This window comes from Hemitrygon akajei, chromosome 2 (assembly GCF_048418815.1).
Source record: "Hemitrygon akajei chromosome 2, sHemAka1.3, whole genome shotgun sequence".
NCBI classification, from domain to species: domain Eukaryota; kingdom Metazoa; phylum Chordata; class Chondrichthyes; order Myliobatiformes; family Dasyatidae; genus Hemitrygon; species Hemitrygon akajei.
In genome coordinates this window covers 185986732-186010666 of record NC_133125.1, presented here as the reverse complement: position 1 = coordinate 186010666, position 23935 = coordinate 185986732, and the positions used below count along the sequence as shown (strand labels likewise).

At 45.1% G+C, this 23935-nt stretch overlaps 1 protein-coding gene across 3 annotated transcripts in view; it reads right to left on the bottom strand.

The window, feature by feature from the left end:
* Positions 1–19886, bottom strand: part of daxx (death-domain associated protein) — a 54620-nt gene extending 34734 nt beyond the window's left edge. The window contains exons 1-4 of one of the 3 annotated variants that reach the window (XM_073033502.1): positions 19472–19886; positions 14548–15430; positions 10838–11260; positions 4347–5211 (exon numbers count right to left, since the gene is read on the bottom strand). In XM_073033502.1, the coding sequence (XP_072889603.1) occupies positions 4347–5211; positions 10838–11260; positions 14548–15430; positions 19472–19720 (2420 nt within the window). In that variant the 5' untranslated portion in view covers positions 19721–19886. The remainder of the gene's footprint in view (positions 1–4346; positions 5212–10837; positions 11261–14547; positions 15431–19471) is intronic. The other 2 variants (XM_073033495.1, XM_073033487.1) reach the window with 2 other exon arrangements.
* Between the last annotated feature and the right edge of the window lie 4049 nt (positions 19887–23935).

The following is a 23935-nucleotide window of genomic DNA, read 5'->3' as shown; positions in this document are numbered from 1 at the left end:
GTGGCTCTGTGGCACAGGAGGGAAGGAAAAGGAGTGGGAGAGCTATAGTGATAGGGGATTCGATTGTAAGGGGAATAGATAGGCGTTTCTGCGGCCGCAAACGAGACTCCAGGATGGTATGTTGCCTCCCTGGTGCAAGGGTCCAGGATGTCTCTGAGCGGCTGCAGGCCATTCTGGAATGGGAGGGTGAACAGCCAGTGGTCGTGGTGCACATAGGTACCAACGATATAGGTAAAAAACGGGATGAGGTCCTACAAGGTGAATTTAGGGAGTTAGGAGATAAACTAAAAAGTAGGACCACAAAGGTAATAATCTCTGGATTACTACCAGTGCCACGTGCTAGTCAAGAGTAGAAATAGGAGGATATTTCAGATGAATACGTGGCTTGAAAAATGGTGCAAGGGGGAGGGATTCAAATTTTTGGGGCATTGGAACCAGTTCTGGGGGAGGTGGGACCGGTATAAACAGGACAGTCTGCACCTGGGCTGGACTGGAACCAATGTCCTAGGGGGAGCGTTTGCTACTGCTGTTCAGGAGGATTTAAACTAATGTGGCAGGGGGATGGGAACAAGTGCAGAGAGACAGGGGTGTAAAGTGAGGGTAGAAGCAAAAAGTAGTAAGGTGAAAAGTAAAAGTGGCAGGCAGGCAAATCCAGGGCAAAAAGCAAAAAGAGCCACTTTTCAACATAATTGTATAAGGGTTAAGAGTGTTGTAAAAACAAGCCTGAAGGCTTTGTGTGTCAATGCGAGGAACAAGGTGGATGAAATGAATGTGCAGATAGTTATTAATGAACATGATATAGTTGGGATCACAGAGACATGGCTCCAGGGTGACCAAGGATGGGAGCTCAACATCCAGGGATATTCAATATTCAGGAGGGATAGACAGGAAAGAAAAGAACGTGGGGTAGCATTGCTGGTTAGAGGAGATTAGCGCAATAGAAAGGAAGGACATTAGCCTGGAGGATGTGGAACCGATATGGGTAGAGCTGCATAACACCAAGGGGCAGAAAATGCTGGTGGGAGTTGTGTACAGGCCACCTAACAGTAGTAGTGAGGTTGGGGATGGCATTAAACAGGAAATTAGAAATGCGTGCAATAAAGGAACTGTAGTTATAATGGGTGACTTCAATCTACATATAGATTGGGTGAACCAAATTGGTAAGGATGCTGAGGAAGAGGACTTCTTGGAATGTATGTGGGATGGTTTTCTGAAGCAACATGTCGAGGTACCAACTAGAGAGCAGGCCATTCTAGACTGGGTATTGAGCAATGAGGAAGGGTTAGTTAGCAATCTTCTCGTGCAAAGCCCCTTAGGCAAGAGTGACCATAATATGGTGGAATTCTTCATTAAGATGGAGAGTGACATAGTTAATTCAGAAACAAAGGTTCTGAACTTAAAGAAGGGTAACTTTGAAGGTATGAGACGTGAATTAGCTAAGATAGACTGGCAAATGATACTTAAAGGGTTGACGGTGGATATGCAATGGCAAGCATTTAAAGATCGCATGGATGAACTACAACAATTGTTCATCCCAGTTTGGCAAAAGAATAAACCAGGGAAGGTAGTGCACCCATGACTGACAAGGGAAATTAGGGATAGAATCAAGTCCAAAGAAGAAACATATAAATTAGCAAAAAAAAAAGTGGCACACCTGAGGACGGGGAGAAATTCAGAGACCAGCAAAGGAGGACAAAGGGCTTAATTAGGAAAGGGAAAAAAGATTATGAGAGAAAGCTGGCAGGGAACATAAAAACTGACTGTAAAAGCTTTTATAGATATGTGAAAAGAAAAAGATTGGTCAAGACAAATGTAGGTCCTTTACAGTCAGAAACAGGTGAATTGATCATAGGGAACAAAGACATGGCAGACCAATTGAATAACTACTTTGGTTCTGTCTTCACTAAGGAGGACATAAACAATCTTCCAGAAATAGTAAGGGACCAAGGGTCTACTGAGATGGAGGAACTGAGGGAAATACATGTTAGTAGGGAAGTGGTGTTGGGCAAGTTGAAGGGATTAAAGGCAGATAAATCCCCAGGGCCCTGAAATCCCCAGAAACTCCTTAGATTCTCGATTAGTTCCTGAGGATTGGAGGGTGGTTAATGTAACCCCACTTTTTAAAAAAGGAGGGAGAGAGAAACTGGGGAATTATAGACCGGTTAGTCTGACATCGGTGGTGGGGGAAAATGCTAGTCGGTTATCAAAGATGTGATAACAGCACATTTGGAAAGAGGTGAAATCATCGGACAAAGTCAGCATGGATTTGTGAAAGGAAAATCATGTCTGACGAATCTTATAACCATATAACAATCACAGCACGGAAACAGGCCATTCCGGCCCTCCTAGTCCGTGCCGAAGAGTTATAGAATTTTTTGAAGATGTAACTAGTAGAGTGGATAGGGGAGAGCCAGTGGATGTAGTATATTTAGATTTTCAAAAGGCTTTTGACAAGGTCCCACACAGGCAATTAGTGTGCAAACCTAAAGCACACTGTACTGGGGGTATGGTATTGATGTGGATAGAGAATTGGTTGGCAGACAGGAAGCAAAGAGTGGGAGTAAACGGGACCTTTTCAGAATGGCAGGCAGTGCCTAATGGGGTACCGCAAGGCTCAGTGCTGCGACTCCAGTTGTTTACTATATTAATGATTTAGACGAGGGAATTAAATGCAGCATCTCCAAGTTTGCGGATGACACGAAGCTGGGCGGTGGTGTTAGCTGTGAGGAGGATGCAGGGTGACTTGGATATGTTAGGTGAGTAGGCAAATTCATGGCAGATGCAATTTAATGTGGATAAATGTCAGGTAATCCACTTTGGTGGCAAGAACAGGAAAACAGATTATTATCTGAACGGTGGCCGATTAGGAAAAGGGGAGGTGCAATGAGACCTGCGTGTCATTGTCCACCAGTCATTGAAGGTGGGCATGCAGGTACAGCAGGCGGTGAAAAAGGCAAATGGTATGTTGGCATTCATAGCAAAAGGATTTGAGTACAGGAGCAGGGAGGCTCTACTGCAGTTGTACAAGGCCTTGGTGAGACCACACCGAGAATATTGTGTGCAGTTTTGGTCCCCTAATCTGAGGAAAGACATTCTTGCCGTAGAGGGAGTACAGAGAAGGTTCACCAGATTGATTCCTGGGATGTCAGGACTTTCATAAGAAGACAGACTGGATAGACTAGGCTTATACTCACTGGAATTTAGAAGATTGAGGGGGGATCTTATTGAAACATATAAAATTCTAAAGGGATTGGACAGGCTAGATGCAGGAAGATTGTTTCCGATGTTGGGGAGTCCAGAACGAGGGGTCACAGTTTAAGGATAAAGGGGAAGTCTTTTGGGACCAAGATGAGGAAAAACTTCTTCACACAGAGAGTGGTGAATCTGTGGAATTCTCTGCCACAGGAAACAGTTGAGGCCGGTTTACTGGCTATATTTAAGAGGAAGTTAAATATGGCCCTTGTGGCTAAAGGGATCGGGGGTATGGAGAGAAAGCAGGTACAGGGTTCTGGGTTGGATGATCAGCCATGATCATACTGAATGGCGGTGCAGGCTCAAAGGGCCGAATGGCCTACTCCTGCAACTATTTTCTATGTTTCTAATATTATGTACTGTAGATGTTGAAAGACCTAAATTCTCTGCAATCTTGCATTGGGAAATGTTCCTTTTGAACTGACTAACAATCCTCTCATGAATTTTGGCACAAAGGGGTGAGCCACACCCCATCCTTGCTTGCAAAGACTGAGCCTTTGATGGACGCTACTTTTATACCCAGTCATGATACCTCACCTGCTACCAATTAGCCTGTTTAATGTGGAGTCTTCCAAACCCGTGTTACTTGAATATTCTGTGCACTTTTCAATCTTATTTTAACTCTGTCCCAACTTTTGTTGAGTGTGTTGCAGCCATCAAATTCTAAATTTGTGTATATTTACAAAATATCATTAAGTTGGTCAGTAAAACTACTGAAAATCTTTTCTTTGTACTTTTGTCAGTTAAAATAAAGGTTCACGTGAATTAACACCACAGATTTTTGTTTTTATTGCATTTTGGAAAATATCCCAACTTTTCTGGAAATGGGGTTTGTATTTCAAGCTGGTTGTAAAAACACAGCCCAGGGCTCATCCTGCTCTCAGCTGCCAGGTAAGCAGTTTGGGTGTGTGTGACAGATACCTGTACATCAGTGACCTACCCCTTCCCCAAGGTCTTCAGCATCTGGTGGACAAGCAGCCAAAGCCACCTGTGCCAGATGTTTTGGTGTTAATTGGGTGGTTTTCAGCTGCCTGGCTTAACGGCAATTTGCAGCAAGAATTACAACAAAAATAGAAACTTCAGCTTTCACTTACCGGCACTTCACATCTCTCTCTCGTTTAACTCTCTTTGTAACCGGTGAATCGTCCAGAACAGAACTGCCCTCCTTTCCGTTTACTGTAGTTAAACAGGTTTCTGGACTCGGTCTATCCGTTTCCAACAATTGATCTTTACAGATGATAGACTTTTTATCCAAGTGTGCAGAGACTCTCTGGGTCAAAGACTGAGACTGTGCCTCAGAACAGGCCAAAGTTCCTACATCACAAGTGAATGCTGGCAGGTTTTTGATTACTTGCCGAGTATCATCACATGACTCAGAGGGAAGTTCTGGTGTCTCCAGGTTTTGCCCGCTGGAGTCTGCTCGCTTTCTCTTCGCTGGCCGCTCATCTTTCACCTCCTCACGCTCAGATGTTGCAGGGCTGGACATGGCACTTTCAACCCCTCCTCGTGCGGTGTTGCCCTCCACTCCCAGCTGGTCCTTTCCCTCACTGTCACACACCGCATCATGTCCCACAGTACTGACAGGCACGTGCTTGTTACTTGACCCGATGACCTCCTCGGAGAGAACACTCGCACCCTGACCATTTGACCCAACTGATGCCAGCTCATTACTTGATGCATCTCCTTTCTCCACAGCAATGGATGGCCCAATGACATCCTCAGTGCCAGCTCTTTCCCCTGTGGGGTGCTTCCCTTCCAGGTTGCACGCTGGCTCTGGGTGGCTGGTGCAGACAGAGCGGTTCTCAGTACAGGAGGCATCTTCGCCTTCCAAAGGGCAGATGATGTCCCTTACCTGGACCTCTGGAGACTCAGAATCTTCTTCGCTCTCATCTGATGACTGGGGGGAGCTTTCAGACTGAACCTCAGCTTCATCAATCTCACTGCCTTCACATTTCTCATCTGAAACACAGTTGAGGACAGAAATTAATTCAAAAAGGGACACAGTACAGCCCCTGTGCCTCCCATTCGTCACCCCATCCTGCAAGAGAACAATCAGTGCTAGACTTTGTACAGACAACACTAGAAAATTTCCTGTCCACTTAACAGTCAGCTCTTTACACCGACACAAAGGCTTTGCTTTAAGACACAGTACAGGTCAAAATATTTAGATAAAACTCTAGAGAAATGCTGGTCAGGAATGATGTCACGATACTGGAGAAGGTAGAAAAAGGATGAAAGAGGATATTAGTGGGACTGGAGGGCTTGTGTTATGAGGAAAGAAAATGGAGCACACCTTCCCACTCTCCCCCCAGAGCACAGGATACAGAGGGATGACCTTATGAGAGTTATAAAATTATGAGGAGACGAGACACGGTTAAGAGCTGAAGTCTTTTTCCTCAAGTAGGGCAGTCCAAAACTTGAGGGCAAAGGCTCAAATTGATAGTGACAGACTTAAAGGGGACACACAGGGCAAATTCTTCACAGTGATGTACATGTTGGAACAAGCTGTCAAAGGGCATTTCCAACCACAGCATTGTAACTTTGTCTTTCTGCCCAGAGAGGAACAAGTAGTCAGGATGACTGGCATTCAGTACAGAGAAGGAATCTAATTGTACTTAACACAATGTTCCAATGAGTCAAGGAAGTTATGGTAGGGTACAGGAACCGTGGCGTACAAAACTGTAATAAATCTGGTCAAGAAGAAAAGTTTACAAAAGGTTCAGAGAGCTAAGTAATGTTAGAGATCCAGAAGATTATAAGGCTAACAGGAAGGAGCTTAAGGAGGAAATTAGGAGAGCCAGAAGGGGCCACAAGAAGGCCTTGGCGGGCAGGATTAAGGAAATTAGGATTAAGAAAATTAGGATTAAGAAAATTAGGATTAAGAAAAAAGGATTAAGAAAAAAGGATTAAGAAAAAAGGATTAAGAAAAAAGGATTAAGAAGGATTAAGAAAAAAGGATTAAGAAAAAAGGATTAAGAAAAAAGGATTAAGAAAAAAGGATTAAGAAAAAAGGATTAAGAAAAAAGGATTAAGAAAAAAGGATTAAGAAAAAAGGATTAAGAAAAAAGGATTAAGAAAAAAGGATTAAGAAAAAAGGATTAAGAAAAAAGGATTAAGAACCCCAAGGCATTTTATAAGTATGTGAAAAGCAGGAGGATAAGACGTGAAAGAATAGGACCTGTCAAGTGTGACAGTGGGAAAGTATATGGAACCAGTGGAAATAGCAGAGGTACTTAATGAATACTTTACTTCAATATTATGGAAAAGGATCTTGGTGATTGTAGTGATGACTTTCAGCAGACTGAAAAGCTTGAGCATGTAGGTATTAAGAAAGAGGATGTGCTGGAGCTTTTGGAAAGCATCAAGTTGAATAAGTCGCTGGGACTGGTGAAGATGGACCCCAGGCTACTGTGGGAGGCGAGGGAGGAGATTGCTCACTATAGCAATCTATTGACTATAGACTGTAGCAAACTAGCCTCAGTGGCTGGGAAGATGTTGGGGTCATTTGTTAAGGATGAGGTTATGGAGTACTTGGTAACACAGGACAAGATAGTACAAAGTCAGCATGGTTTCCTTAAGGGAAAATTTTGCCTGACAAACCTGTTGGAATTCTTTGAGATTACAAGTAGAATAGATAAAGGAGATGCAGTGGATGTTGTATATTTGGACTTTCAGAAAGCCTTTGACAAGGTGCCACACTTGAGGCTGCTTTCCAAGATAAAAGTCCATGGTATGACTAAACACATTGATGAAGGTAGAGCAGCAGATATGGTGTATATGGATTTCAGCAAGGCATTTGATAAGGTACCCCATGCGAGGCTTAATGAGAAAGTAAGGAGGCATGGGATCCAAGGGGACATTGCTTTGTTGATCCAGAACTAGCTTGCCCACAGAAGGAAAAGAGTGGTTGTAGATGGGTCATATTCTGCATGGAGGTTAGTGACCAGTGATGTGCCTCAGGGATCTGTTCTGGGACCCCTACTCTGTGATTTTTATAAATGACCTGGATGAGGAAGTGGAGGGTTGGGAAGTAAGTTTGCTGATGACACAAAGGTCGGGGGTGTTGTGGATAGTGTGGAGGGCAGTCAGAGGTTACAGCAGGACATTGATAGGATGCAAAACTGGGCTGAGAAGTGGCAGATGGAGTTCAACCCAGATAAGTGTGATGTGGTTCATTTTGGTAGGTCAAATATGATGGTAGAATATAGTATTAATTGTAAGGCACTTGGCAGTGCGGAGGATCAGAGGGATCTTGGGGTCCGAGTCCATAAGACATTCAAAGCAGCTGCGCAAGTTCACTCTGTGGTTAAGACGGCATACGGTGTACTGGCCTTCATTAATCGTGGAATTGAATTCAGTAGCCGAGAGGTAATGTTGCAGCTATATAAGACCCTGGTCAGACCCCACTTGGAATACTGTGCTTGGTTCTGATCACCTCACTACAGGAAGGATGTGAAAACCATAGAAAGGGTGCAGAGGAGATTTATAAGGATGTTGCCTGGATTGGGGAGCATGCCTAATGAAAACAGGTCAAGTGAACTCAGCCTTTTCTCCTTGGAGTGACGAAGGTTAAGAGGTGACCTGATAGAGGTGTATAAGATGATGAGAGGCATTGATCGTGTGGATAGCCAGAGGCTTTTTCCCAGGGCTGAAATGGTTGCCACAAGAGGACACAGGTTTAAGGTGCTGGGGAGTATGTACAGAGGAGATGTCAGGGGCAAGTTTTTTACTCAGAGTGGTGAGTGCATGGAACGGGCTGCCGGCAACAGCAGTGGAGGCAGATATGATAGTGTCTTTTAAGAGACTTTTTGATGGGTACATGGAGCTTAGAAAGATAGAGGGCTATGGATAAGCCTAGTAATTTCTAAGGTAGGGACATGTTCGGCACAACTTTGTAGGCCAAATTGTGCTGTAGGTTTTCTATGTTCCTAACAGTCCAAGGACAACCTTGCACATGTCCAAAGTGGGAAGCAATCACACACAATCACTTCTTCAAGTCCTATTGTCACTGAATAGCTTCCACTTCACTTTTCTGCTAAGGATTAGATTACAATCATTACAAAATCATTACCACTATCAATATGAAAAACATGCTGAAAATCCAGAGTAACAACACAATTTGCTTATGTCAGTCAGCATCAATGGAAATGAATTAACAGTCAGCATTGCAGGCCAGCCAAGACTCTTCATCAGGACCAGAAATGAAGGGAATAAATGCTAGAATCGGGTGGAGCAAGCAGGGATTCTGGGAATAGTTCACAAGGCGCAGATACGTCCTGCAGAGGAAGTTCTCAAATGGCAGGGGTAGGCAACCATGGCTAACAAAGGAAGTTAAGGACGGCATAAAAGCCAAGGAAAGTGCGTATAAGGTAGCAAAGGTGAATGGTAATTTGGATGATTAGGAAGGATTTAAAAAGGCAACTAAAAAGCTACAAGAAGGGAAAAGACAAAGTATGAGGGCAAACTAACCAATAATATAAAACAGGAAACAAAGTTTTTCAGTTAAATAAAGAGTAAAAGGGAGGTGAGAGTTGATATTGAACGACTGGAAAATGCTGGTGATGTAGCAATGGAGGACAAAGGAATGGTAGATGAACTTAATGGGTACTTTACATCTGTCTTCACTGTGGAAGACACTAGCAGGAAAAGTGCTAGGCAAACTCAAAGGCCTTAAAGTAGAGAGATCACTTGGGCCAGATGGACCACATCCCAGAATGATTCCAGGAATAAAAGGGTTACCGTATGAGAATGTCTGTAGCTCTTGGGCTAGAAACATTCCGAATGTTAAAAGGCCTGAACAGATTAAATATGGCAAAGTTATTTCCCATGGAAGGGGAGTATAGGACAAGAGGGCACGACTTCAGGATTGAAGGATGCCCATTTAGAACAGAGATGCGGAGAAATTACTTTAGTCACAGGGTGGCAAATCTGTGGAATTTGTTGCCACGAGCGCCTGTGGAGGCCAAATCATTGGGTGCATCTAAGGCATAGATAGGTTCTTGATTAGCCAGGACATCTGGGGAGAAGGCAGGGGAGTTGGGATGACCAGAAGAATTGGATCAGCCATGATTGAATGGCGGAGCACTCAATGGGCCAAATGGCCCACCTGCTCCTATGTCTTATGTTCTATAAGATAGAAGCAGTGACATGGTTAAGGCATGAAAGCAGCAGCATGAATGAAGGCACGTTTGAGCATGTGCAGGCTGCAAAGAATATACAGGTATAAACATGTTTCATTACAATCTCAAGTCAGCACTGGGCATTTTTCTGTTGTCCTTTATATATGGTGAATGTGGTCTGTGTGGCATTCTATAACTGAGCAGAACCACAGCAAAAGTTAATCTTTTAGAAATAAGGATTTCTACTTGAAGGAATTACCTCTTTGATAAACATTTTAGTGAACATTTCAGTTATGCTTTGTTTGTTACAATTTTAGAAATTAAGTGTGGCCACAAGCAACAAAATGCAGACAAACCTCCCATCTAGACACAGATGACTAGTCACAACTGAACACAGCAATAGAACTGCTACGGCCAGAAGGCACTGACTCATTGAGAAGTACAGCACAGAAAAAGGCCCTTCGGCTAATGCAGTCCATGCTGAGCCATTTAAACTGTCTCGCCCCCATCGACCTGCACTGGGACATGTACATATCCATGTACCTATCCAAACTTTGCTTAACACTGAAATCAAATTCGCATGGACCACTTATGCTGGTAGCTCGCTCCACACTCTCACAGGCATCTGAGTGAAGTATTTTCCCCCTCATGTTCCCCTTAAACTTCTTACACTGGGGGATGTAAATGAAAGGTTAACAACACCTCCCCCAGCATTCAGAGGCTCTACTACTGACATAGCTCCTTGCCAACAAAGAATACTTGGCTGCTGTAACTATATAAACATCATCACTGCAATAGTCAGAGGTAGTCTACCCAACAGCAGGCAATCACAATTCCCAAAGCCATTCCACCAACTCCAAAAGCAGTTCTTTTCACCTGCCCAGATGAGTGCAGCACACAGGTGTTCTACAGGACATCAAGTTTCCCCGAAGAACAAGGACAGGAGGTGCAGAGGAACAGCACCTGATCACGTGGAAGAGATGCTTTGTGACCTGCTAAAATCTTCCAGTGTTTTGTGAGTTCTAGGGATTAAGGATTGTCTACAACATGGAAAAAGTGGTTTATCAGCAATTATTGCCCAACTTTAATTGGCCTTGGAGGTGAGAGGGAGCTGCCACATTTCAACTCATCTGCAATATTCGCAATTGTGATGGTTGTTCAGTTTTGCCTTCATAATTTCTTGGTTTACCCCCCCCCCCCACAGACTATTTATATAAACAAGCCACATCGTTTCTCAATAAAGGATGGTTTAAATGTTCCAGGGAGAAGACAAGAGAATGAGGTTGTTAAATAAACAGCCAAGATTAGCTGGTGGAGCATACTTGATGGGCTGAATGGCCTAATTCTGCTCCTAATGATAAACAAAATCCCAGGAACATTCATGCAGAGGAAGAACTACTCTGTCTCTCTCCTCCCACACATAGAAATAAATGGAAGGGAAGGAAATGGGCACTGATTAATCATACCTTCTTGGGGTTCTTCCTCAGCATCGACTGCCTCCTCAATTTTAGACAGCTCCTCTTCAATGTCAGGCTCAGATGACAAATCTTCATCTTCCTCTTCATCATCCTCTTCCTCCTCATCCTCTTCCTCAGAGGCAGCATTTTCCACCACGTCCGCTTGTTGTCCTTCCCTTTCAGCCTCAGCCACAGCCACTTTTTGTACCTCCTCTTGTTCATCATTGACGTTCTCCCTTCCTGCTTCAGAGGGAAGAGGGACAGCAGACTGCTGTTGTTTCTTCTTCTTTCTCTTCTCCTCCTCCTCCATTTCACCAACATCCTGGATCTCAGCATACTTCTTCACCACCTCATCCAGGCGCTGAACTGCAACGGTCCTGTTTTGCCGAAGCCTCTTTTCCAATGTGATGTCTGTTACAGCTGGGTCTTTGCCTGGAAAATATCACATTGTGAGCAATGATTCCACAAGACAAAACTATTCCACCAGCATTTTGTGTGTGTACTTGTAATGTTGTAAGTTACAGCCTGGCTCACTCTCTGGCTTTCTCCAGGACTCCAGCGTACAGCCTGAGTCATCATAAAGATTCAGTTTCTGGTCCCTCCCACATTCCACAGACGTACCGATTACCAGGTCAGTCAGTCATTGTAAGTTGTCCTGTGATCAGGTTAAGGTTAAGTCAGTGGGTTGCTGGGTGGCATGGCTCAAAGAGCCTGCTCAGTGCCCTACTTTGAAGTAAAGTACTGGCCACTGTAAACAGCTTGTAGCACAAGGGAGGACACTGATAGGAACGTGGGAAGAATAAAATGGGAACAAACTTGGGCTGCTCTCCCTGGAGTGTCACAGTTCAAAGGAAGACATGACAGAGGCACAGACAGGGTAAACAGTCACCACCTTTTCTCCAGGATAGAAACGTCAAATACCAGACGGATGTGAGGGGTTTAAAAACACAGCATGGAATAGGCAGTGGTAGAAGTCGGCAGGTTGATGAGGTTAGATAGTCAAGAATTGATGGATATGGAAGAGGATACTAATTATTTTATTTAGCCATACAGCATGATTACAGGCCCTTCCAGCGTAATGAGCCCGCGATGTCCAATTACAGCCATGTGATCAATTAACCTACTAACCTATACATCTTTGGCATGTGGAAGAAACCGGAGGAAACCTATATGGTCAGAGGGAGAAGGTAAAACTCATTCCAGATGGCAGTAGGAACTGAACCCATGTGGCTGGGACCACTACACTAACTGCTCTGCAACCATGCCTCCCCTAAATTAGCATCAAGAGTTGTATAACAGGATGGGTTAAATGTCCTGTCCACTGCTGTACTGTTTTCTGGCTATGCTGAAGGTCAGCACGGACACAAGCCGATAAGTCTGTTTCTGTTCTGTGCAACTAATGTTTTCAGATGAAGACTTCCCAGAGCTCCCACCCACCACCTTAAGAACACCCAATGACATTAACAAGGAGAGAAAACATTCTTGGAAAAACCCCTTCAATTGTATTATAGTCCCAGCCTTGCCGGATAAATTGGGGTGCAGGACCCATCTTAGACCTGTGTTTAAATTCAGCTGGACCAACAGACACAGCCAATCCTCACCAATTTCTGTGGAATAGAATGTAGGACCATAGAGAGGCCCTTCAGCTCATAACTCTGCCTACATAATTCTTCCATTTTCCTCCCATTCATGTGCCTATTTAATCATTTCTTAAATGTCCCTAATGTATTTGTCTCTACCATCACCTCAGGCAGCTTGCCCCTCACCTCTCCCACCTTCAATGCATGCCCTCTGGTATTTGATATTTCAACACCTAGAAAAAGATATTGTCTGTCTACTCAATCTCTGCCTCCCATAATCTTACAAACCTCTCATCAGATCTCCCCTCAGTCTCCAGCACTACAGCAAAAGCAGTCTGACCAACCCCAAAATGACAGAAACTCTGTACATTCCTTCGTGAGCACGTGGATTTCCTCTGGGTGAATGCCTATGAGATGGCTTTTTAGAGCAGCTCATGGTTGAGCCTACTATGGGATCAACTATTCTGGACTGGGTGTTGTGCAAAGAACAGGATCTGATTAGACACCTTAAGGTAAACAAATCCTTAGGAGCAAGTGATCATAATATGACCGAGTTCACCTTGCAATTTTAGAAGGACAAGATACATCAGTATTAGAGTGGAGTAAAGGCAACTGTAGAGACATGAGAGGGGAGCTGGCCAGAGTTTACTGGAAAAGAACACTGGCAGGGAAGTTTGTGGACGAAACAAAAATAGCTGGAGGGGCAGGCAGTTTACATAAGATCATAATAGGAGCAGAATTAGGACATCTGGTCCATCGTTTTGTCGAATTAGTGGAAGACACTAGCAGTATGCCTGATGTTGTAGTGTGTGAGGGAAGAGAAGTGGGTGCAGTTAATATTACAAGAGAGAAGGTGCTCAAAAAGCTGAAAGACGTAAAGGTACATAAGTCACCCGGACCAGATGAATTGCACCCTAGAGTTCTGAAAGAGGTAGTGTTAGAGATTGTGGTGGCATTAGAAATGATGTTTCAAAAATCATTGGACTTTGACATGGTGCTAGAGGACTGGAAAATTGCAAATGTCACTGCACTCTTTCAAGAAAGAAAATTATAGACCAGTTAGCCTGACCTCAGTGGTTGGGAAGATGTTTCAGTCAATTGTTAAGGATGAGGTGATGGAGTACTTGGTGACACAGGACAAGATAGGACAAAGTCAGCATGGTTTCCTTCAGGGAAAATCCTGCCTGATGAACCTGTTGGAATACTTTGAGGTTACAAGTAGGATAGATAAAGAGAATGCAATGAATGTTCCATATTTGGAATTTCAGAAGGCCTTTCTTTGACAAGGTGCCACACGAGTCTGCTTACCAAGTTAAGAGCCCATGGTATTATAGGAAAGTTACTAACATGGTTAGAGCATTGAATGATTGGTAGGAGGCAGTGAGTGGGAATAAAAGGATCCTTTTCTGGTTGGCTGCCAGTGACCAGTGGCATTCCACAGGGGTCAGTGTCGGGACCACTTCATTTTATGCTGTATATCAATGATTTAGATGATGGAATAAATGGCTTTGTTGCCACGTTTGCAGAAGATACGAAGATTGGTGGAGGGGCAGGTAGTGTTGAAGAAACAGGTAGGATGCAGGAGGACTTCGACAGATTCAGAGAATTGTCTTATAAAAGATGTGCTGGCATTGGAGAGGGTCCAGAGGAGGTTAACAAGGATGATTCCAGAAATGAAAGAATTATAAGTGGAACATTTGATAGCTCTAGGTCTGTACTCACTGGGATTCAGAAGGATGAGGGGGATTTCATTCAAACCTTTCGAATGTTAAAAGGCCTAGATATTGAAAGGATGTTTCCCATGATTGGAGAGTCTAAGACAAGAGGCACAGCCTCAGGATAGAGGGGAGCTCTTTCAAAACAGAGATGTGGAGAAATTTTTTTAGCCAGAGAGTGATGAATGTGGAATTTGTTGCCACATGCAGTGGTGGAGGCCAGGTTGTTGGGTGTATTTAACAGAGAGATTAATAGGTTCTTGACTGGATATGGCATCTAAGGTTACGGGGACAAGGCCAGGAAATGGGTTGAGATCAGCCACGATTGAACGGTGGAGCAGACTCAATGGGCCAGATGGCCTAATAGTGCTCCTATGTCTTATGGTTTTATGTATAGGGTCCAGCCCTACCTGATGCTATCTACCTGGTTTATAGTCGTCAGTGAGATGGCTGCCGAAGTTGTAGACCAAGTCGAGGTGGCGCCTCTCCTGCAGCCTGTTACCGACCTCGCGGAACACATCCTGCGCCATACTTTGAATCTGCCTTTGGCTCAGTCCCAGGTTGTATCGCGTGCTAACTTTGTGCATGATGTTCCTGATGTCCTGATAGTCGGGGAAGTGATCAGGTTTGTTAATAAACTTCTCCACTTTGCGGTTGATTTCTGGGTAGCGTGTACCTGAGAAGGGAATGCGCTGCTCAATAACACGGCCCGTTAGGCTTGAGCAGTTCTTCAACTCACACAACTTTTCAAAGATTTTCACCATCTTCTTCTTCAGCCGGTGCTCCTGAACATAGGAGGAATCTTCATCTTCCAAATCATTCAAATTCAGCTCTTTCTCCTGAAGACGTTTGATTTCATCAGCATAAACTTTTAAGAGGTTCTCTAGGTAACGGATCTGACGCCGTGACCCAGTGCCTGTTCGCTTCTTTTCACCTGAAGCAAGGTTTGGAACAGATGTGGACGCAGCTGCTTCTGATGGGGCAGTAGTTTTCCCAGGGTAGTCTTCTTCCTCCTTGGTGTCTGTGACAGACTGACCCTCAACAACCACCGACTGATGCTTTGAATTCTCCTTACTAGCCAAGGCAAGTTTGGTTTTTTGGGAATTGGCTTTGAGTGCAGTACACAGCTCATTAATGTAAACGAAGACTTTGCTCTTCCTGCCCTGAACCCGGGTCAGGCAGCGGCCCAGTACGTTACGGAATTCTGTGGAGGCCAAATACTCTGGAAATGCCTTGCTGTATTTCCTCTGCAGGAAATTTATCACTTCTGGGTTGTCTTCTGTTAATGTTTCACAGAATTCCACAAACTGAAAGAGATTGGGAATGTGGTGGGAGGAAGAACAAACAGAAAAGTAAAGCATTAGTAAAAAATAAAACTAATGATAACAAGCCCACCTTCAATCACTGTCACTTTCACACAAACTGCGCTCAAAATCTTCCATTTACAAAGGTCGTCAATCAAGCCAAAAACCTAACCTTCAGGGTTTCAATGGCATGGACCCGTTATTAATCAAGGGATATACGGATCCCCGGTTGGGAACCGCTGTCCAGAGGTAGATGGGGACACATTCACCTCCCCCAGCTGACAAATGAATATACCTGCAACTTGATCTAACATCCAAAATACCAGCTCAATGAGTGCAAGGCACATGCTTCATCTCTCATACCAACCTGATGTGCACAACAGTTGTTGAGTAAGTGCACAGCAAGGACTCAGATAGCAAATGTGACCATTTATTTCCCATACCACTGGTTAAGCAATAAACTCTGGACAGGACACAGAAAACTTTTGCCAAGCATGCCGCAGCAGAATGTATAGACTCAAAATTTGATGGAGAAAGTAGAAGGGAAGTAAACACTGGCAGAAGAGTGAGGCATGGTGATTATTTGTTTGAATTTAACTTCAAACACGGCAAGCAATGCATTACTAAATAAACCAATAAAAAAGAACCATGGATGCACAGTAATTACTGTAGATGTGTTCTATCCCAACTGGAAAACAAACAGGGTAGTGAATTTATCAACACACGACTTTCTCATATTGTAGCAGCATAGAGCAAACGGTCAATTGGTCTGCAGACAACACAACAAGATGAGAGTTTGGGTTAAACATTTGCCAAAAGCTGTGCTATGACTTCCAGCTCAGTTCTCCCTACCCAATATGGCTTTCCTCTTCAAATCTCACTTCCAACATTTTCAACTATTTTTAAACCAACGGCAGCTGTACCTTCATCTGCAAAGGGTTTTATAATCTACAATCATGCCAAAATGCCCTCCACAACCTAATGGTTATAACAAGTATATCGGCAGCTCTGATTAGAGATCAAAACAACATCATTTTCTAAGATGTACTACATTAATTTTCAGACCCACCTTAACAATCGAGTCGAAAAGAGTCACACCTCCAGGCTTTCTGAGAATGAGACAGTAGCTTTGTATTCCCTCTTCCTCTCTTCTAATTAACAGGCTAACAAACTGGGTTACATGTTAAAGTTAGCAGGAGCCTATTCAACTGTACAGTTTTGAAAAGTGGACTCCCAGGGAATCTACAATCAGTTCTTTAAAAAGGTTGGGGAATACAAAACAAGTCTCAGTAAATCTAATATTAATACCTTCCAGTTCCCCTTTTATGTCAGAGGGTTGCTATGTCTTTTCCTATTCACTCTAAGTCTCCCAGCTGCTTGAACCAGATTGCAGTGCTATAACATCATAATCTACCTCCTCCTTAAAGTGTACAGTAAACCTTTCTCCCAAGATCTAGCTATTAACCACAAAGTTAAATTTTTATAACGAAAGACCTCCAGAAAAGGAACCATGGACAGACAGAGATCTCTGACTTTGGACAAGTTGTTCTGTGGTAATTGAACTCATTCTTTCAACAGGACACTACAATGTCACATGAACAAACAGATGGCCAGACCGCTTCTCAGTGATGCTACTTTCAGGACAAGAGGTGCTATGATTAAGATACCAGGACTGCTAATACGTTATTTCATGTCTGATTGAGGCAGAGGATATTCTGAACAGAATTTGTGGGTATCACCAGACTGATGCCATTGCTAACAGCCCAATATTGAGATAACAAATAAATATAAGAGATTGAGTTATTAATTTATGTCACTTTGAGAAGTGATTTTTTTTTTTTTTGATCGCTTGGATTGCAATGGCAAGGGAAGACATTTCCACTTTGGGTACCTGATAAGAGCAGAGCGTCCAGATAAGATGCAGGGCAAGACACCCGCCAATCTGTCCAATCAACAAGGCTCAGCCCCGGGATCATGTCCGCCTTTCCATTTCCCACAGCAGCCAGACTGGTTGTCTCTGAGGCGCCCACTGTGGACAATCTCGTGCTGTGTGGATCTGCACCCACTAGAGAAAAGAGATTCAGTGCATCAGTCTGGGCTTGATCGAAACCCAGCAAGTCTCAGAATTGAGAGGATATGTTAATCCTGTGTCTCAGGGACAGCAGTTGGTTAAAAAAAAACACTATTCTCATACTTCATTTTAACTTTGGGCAGTTAGGACAAATGCTCAGCTCAATACACACATAAACAGCTCAATTTTACCTCAGATTCATTACCACGGCACAAGTTTGCAGGAGAGCTTTGTGCAGCTCACAGCAAACTGGTGCCATTTAGATATTCAAATGAAAGGATTTAACTTCCATCACTCACAAAGGTACTAACTTACTCTTGCCAAAAACCCAAGAGCTCACTTAACATGCTTGTCATATTATTTAAGTGACTGAAACTTGCAACAGTTTGCAAGGACTGTGCGTTTCCTGCAATGACATTAAAAATGGGAAGTTGCAAAACTGGGCATCTGTTATCAAGCACAGAGGGTGCGGAGTAGCGATAACATCTCCTCTTCACTGATGATGAAAAACAAGCACACCTGAGGGTGCATGTCTGGCTACTGCTGTACACTCATCACCTGATTCGGGTATCTACCCTTGCCAGACAACTATTTCCCACACCACTCGTACTTAACTGCGAAAACAAATGTGCAAGTTCAAATCCTGGATCAGCTTGTACAAACATCGACATTGTTGTGAAAACACACAGGGCTCTGTGGAGTGCACTGCATAACCGTGCAACAGAACCTTCTCTCAACAGACAGGAAGCACTTTGTCTCCAGAAAGGAAGGCAGGAATGCTCAGGTAGACCAGTAAAAGTCTGAAACATACCCCTCAGGCACGGGAAATGCTTAGATGTCTTTTTTCGACTATTCATCCTTGCCGAGCAGTTTTCAAGGCACTCTATGAAATCAATAGCGCACTATCACAGCTGCAGATACCCAACTCCAGGTAAAAGCTGTCAGAATAGAGCTGAGCAAAGGCGAGTGCAGGAGGCGGGGAACATTCAACAGGCACCGGCCATCCCAGTGCTGAATCACCACGCAGGGCACCCTCCGTCCCGAAACTCCTCGCCTAGCGGGGGGAGGTAAACACCAGCTCCTCTCCTAAGCAAATGTCAAGTCTCCTCAGACTGGCTGCCTGACGTGCTGAGAAAGAGAGCAACAGCAACTCTGGTCACAATGCGGCAAGGGCAATATCCTGGGTGGACCGCACAAGTACTTCCTTTCCACAAGCAGCACTTCCTAATTTCTGTAAGAGCAGCAGCATGCCTGTTGTACATTTCCAAACAATTTTGCAAAGAAACATTTCCAATGCGATGACAAGTCCAATGTTTTTGCAGAGGGATGGGAGACGATCCAAAGCAATGTCTCCTGTGGCAGAGCAAATCCATCCGGTGGGTGAAAGCCATTCTAGCAGCAGAACGCGTGAGCCCTGCAGGGCCGGATGGAGGTCAGAAGTATGAGGAAGGGACAACAGAAACCTAGAAAACAAATCACTGAAACAATTTTCTGTGTCTTCACACCACACTGATGTGAAACCTCCATCTGATTCCGAGAGATCGTTTCAAATTTCAGGCCTCGGCAAGTCCAGGGCAACAGATCTCAGAGCTGCCTGGAAGCAGGGGGCATTTACCTGGAATGAACCCAGGGTAAAGGGTAATGCAGACCTGGGCTGAGAAACCACTCAGAAAGCCAAGGTCGGACTGAGCTTGGGGCATTCGCGATTACAGGAGAGCGAAATGCTCTGCACCGGGCGTAGTACGAGAACTAAAACAACACAATCAACAGCAGAATTAACTCGTCGACAGGCAGCCTGATCCGAGGGTGCCCGGCCTCGCTGCTTGGGGAAAGGGAGATCCGCCGGTAACTGAGAGAGGCCGATGCCCCCCCACCCCGGCCGAGCCGGTGAGGCCTGACCGAGACGTGGGCTCAGCGCCGGAAAGCAGGTCCCCGGAAAAGCGTGAGACTGCGTGCCCCTCCTCCGGCCTCACCTCACTGAACAGCCTCTGGTTCTCGAAGCGGACCAGGCCGCGTTGCTCCTCCTCGGGCCCGCCGTGGCCCAGGCCCGGCAGCGCGGGAGGCTGCAGCTGGACGCGGCGCTGTCGGCAGTTGGAGGCCGAGGCCGAGGCCTGGACCTCGGTCGCCGCGCCCTCCTGCTCATCGTCCGACAGCAGGTTCACCACGTCGCTCGAGGCCGGGCCCGGCTGCAGCCGCTCGCTGCCACCCCAGCGCAGCGCCATAGAGCGGCGGTCCGGCGAAATTCAGCGGGAAGCGAGCGCCCGGCGCCCGCCCGGAAACACCGACGCCATCGACACAAAAGCTCTCCTCAGAGCCGAGCGGACGAACCACCGTCGCACCGCGCTGCAACGAAACACCCTATTGGTCTGCCCTACGACCCTTGAAGCTGTAGTGTCGGGCCTATCCATTGGATGACCTGTGGAAGGGCAGTGCAGTGGAAGACATTCTGAATTTCGATTGGTTTATGTCTTCAATGTTGCGCTCCGATTCGTTCACGGTGGGCTGCTTTCTCTGATTGGCTGGAAGAGCCTGCCACTGCATTGGCTGCCTGCCGATACGTGCCAAGCACTGAGCTGTAGAGCCGCTTTCCGCCTCGGCGTCGTACGTTATGATTGGGCGAAGTCGAAAAGGGCTCCACTGATTGGCTCTCTTTTTTTTCGCGCCCAAGTTTTTTTCCTCGTTTCCCCGCTCCCAGTTGGCCGGAACGCTGCTCCTTGCTGATTGGAGCAGGACAGATTCAGCCGGTAGTACTGTACTAAATAAACAGAGGCAGGGTTGGCAATTCCCCCTAGTCGTGGTTTCTCGTGCCCCGCAAACGACCAGGAGACGCAGAAGATTCCTCAAGAAGTGTTAAACTTTAATTTGCAAATCAAAGCTGAGACAGTCATTGAGCTAGTCGCTGATTGCCTACCGATCCTTGTACATTGCATTTTTATAGCAATCTCCTGGTTTAGTTGCATTAGCATATCCAATCGGTCTACAGTAATCAGCTCCCGACTTCCCACTATTGTTTCTACCCATTGACTTAATCATGTTCTAATCTACATCTCTTAGCTACCTCTCACTAATCTACATCTCTTAGCTACCTCTCACTAATCTACATCTCTTAGCTACCTCTCGCTAATCTACATCTCTTAGCTACCTCTCACTAATCTACATCTCTTAGCTACCTCTCACTAATCTACATCTCTTAGCTACCTCTCGCTAATCTACATCGCTTAGCTACCTCTCGCTAATCTACATCTCTTAGCTACCTCTCGCTAATCTACATCTCTTAGCTACCTCTCACTAATCTACATCTCTTAGCTACCTCTCATTAATCTACATCTCTTAGCTACCTCTCACTAATCTACATCTCTTAGCTACCTCTCACTAATCTACATCTCTTAGCTACCTCTCATTAATCTACATCTCTTAGCTACCTCTCATTAATCTACATCTCTTAGCTACCTCTCACTAATCTACATCTCTTAGCTACCTCTCACTAATCTACATCTCTTAGCTACCTCTCATTAATCTACATCTCTTAGCTACCTCTCGCTAATCTACATCTCTTAGCTACCTCTCGCTAATCTACATCTCTTAGCTACCTCTCGCTAATCTACATCTCTTAGCTACCTCTCGCTAATCTACATCTCTTAGCTACCTCTCGCTAATCTACATCTCTTAGCTACCTCTCACTAATCTACATCTCTTAGCTACCTCTCATTAACACACCATTGTCTTCTACATTCTTAAGATTTCATTCACCTACTAAATTGGATACATGCATAGCAAATAGCAAGTTCAAAGCTGACTACATAGTTTTGGTTACACAGCAAACAATGCAACTTTTATACTCCAATACCCTCCGTCGAGCTTATTCATGACCTCGGCAAATCCCATAGAGACACAGAACATGACAGCACAGAGATAGGCTTTTCAGCCCATCTAGTCTGTGCCACACTGCTATTCTGCCCAGTCCCATTGACCTACACCCTGCTGTACCTCTCCAAACGGCCGATGACACCACCGTGGTGGGTCTCATCAGCAAGAACGACGAGTCAGCTTACAGAGAGGAGGTGCAGCGGCTAACGGACTGGTGCAGAGCCAACAACTGTCTCTGAATGTGAACAAAACAAAAGAGATGGTTGTTGACTTCAGGAGGGCACGGAGCGACCACTTCCCACTGAACATCGACAGCTCCTCGGTAGAGATCGTAAAGAGCACCAAATTTCTTGGTGTTCACCTGGTCCCTCAACACCAGCTCCATAGCAAAGAAAGCCCAGCAGCATCTCTACTTTCTGCGAAGGCTGAGGAAAGTCCATCTCCCACCCCCCATCCACATCACATTCTACAGGGTTGTATTGAGAGCATCCTGAGCAGCTGCATCACTGCCTGGTTCGGAAATTGCACCATCTCGGATCGCAAGACCCTGCAGCGGATAGTGAGGTCAGCTGAGAAGATCATCAGGGTCTCTGTTCCCGCCATCACGGACATTTACACCACACGCTGCATCCGCAAAGGAACAGCATTATGAAGGACCCCACACACCCCTCATACAAACTCTTCTCCCTCCTGCCATCTGGCAAAAGCTAACAAAGCATTCGGGCTCTCACAACCAGACTGTGCAACAGTTTCTTCGCCCAAGCCATCAGACTCCTCAATACTCTGAGTCTAAACCGGTATTGTAATTTGTCCTCTACTGTGCCTATTGTCTTGTTTATTAATTATTGTACTGCCCTGCACTGTTTTGTGCACTTTATGTAGTCCTGTGCAGGTCTGTAGTCTAGTGCAGTTTTTATGCTGTTTTACATAGTCTAGTGTAGCCTTGTGCTGTCTCACATAGTCTTGTGTAGTTTTGTGTTGTTTCATGTAGCACCAGGGTCCTGGAGAAATGTTGTTTCATTTTTACTGTGTACTGTACCAGCAGTTTATGGTCGAGATGACAATAAAAACAACTTGAAGTTGAACTTAACTGTTGAACTGTGAAAAATCCTAAAAAAACGTAGTGGATGACGAGTGAAACCCTCCCCAGCATTGAGCACCTCTACATGAAGAGTGGTCCTAGGAAAGCAGCATCCATCACCAGGAAAGAGGCACAGAAGCCTCAGGCCTCGCACCACCAGGTTCAGGAATATTTATTGCCTCTCAACCTTCAGGCTCTTGAACATAGGGGATGAACCTACGGACCCGCTTTCAAGGACTCTTCGTCACTGGTTCTTGATATTTATTGCTTATCTATTTAATTAGTTACACATTTGCGGACTTTTGTAGATCGGTTCTTTGTCCGGCCTGTTGGGTGTGGCCTTTCTTTGAATTGTATCCTGTCTCTTCGATATCCTCATTCATTATTTGCAGTGTCTTCCTTTGCACGTTAATTCTTTACTGGTCTTTTCTGCTTATGTGCAGTCTTTCATAAAATTCTGTGGTCCCTCTCTTCCTGTAAATATCGTATGGAAATGAATCTTAAGGTATCATATGGTAACAGCATATGATATACGGTACATTCTTTGATAATAACTTCACTTAACTTTGAACCACAGGTTCAGCACTGTTTCCATACTGAATGGTTACATGATAAAAATACACATGATCAAAGGACTAGCAAACAATCAATGTGCAAAGAAAGACAATATTGAAATAATACTGAGAACTTGAGTTGTAAAGTGTCCCTGAAGGTGAGTCTGTAGGTTGTGGAACCAAGTCAGAGATATGCAGGTGAATTTATCCAGACCGGTTCAGATTGAGGGGTAATAACTATTCCTGAACCTGGTGGTGTGGATCCTGGGGCTCCTGTACCTCCTGATGGCACCGCTGAGAAGAGAGCATGTCCTGGGTGGTGGTTCCTGATGGTTTGGGGGATAGTAACTATTCCTGAACGTGGTGGTGTGGGTCCTGGGGCTCCTGTACCACCTGCCTGATGGTACTGCTGAGAAGAGAGCATGTCCTGGGTGGTGGTTCCTGATGGTTTGAGGGATAGTAACAGTTCCTGAACCTGGTGGTGTGGGTCCTGGGGCTCCTGTACCTCCTGATGGCACCGCTGAGAAGAGAGCATGTCCTGGGTGGTGGTTCCTGATGGTTTGAGGGATAGTAACAGTTCCTGAACGTGGTGGTGTGGGTCCTGGGGCTCCTGTACCACCTGCCTGATGGTACTGCTGAGAAGAGAGCATGTCCTGGGTGGTGGTTCCTGATGGTTTGAGGGATAGTAACTGTTCCTGAACGTGGTGGTGTGGGTCCTGGGGCTCCTGTACCACCTGCCTGATGGTACTGCTGAGAAGAGAGCATGTCCTGGGTGATGGTTCCTGATGGTTTGAGGGATAGTAACTGTTCCTGAACGTGGTGGTGTGGGTCCTGGGGCTCCTGATGGTACTGCTGAGAAGAGAGCATGTCCTGGGTGGTGGTTCCTGATGGTTTGAGGGATAGTAACTGTTCCTGAACGTGGTGGTGTGGGTCCT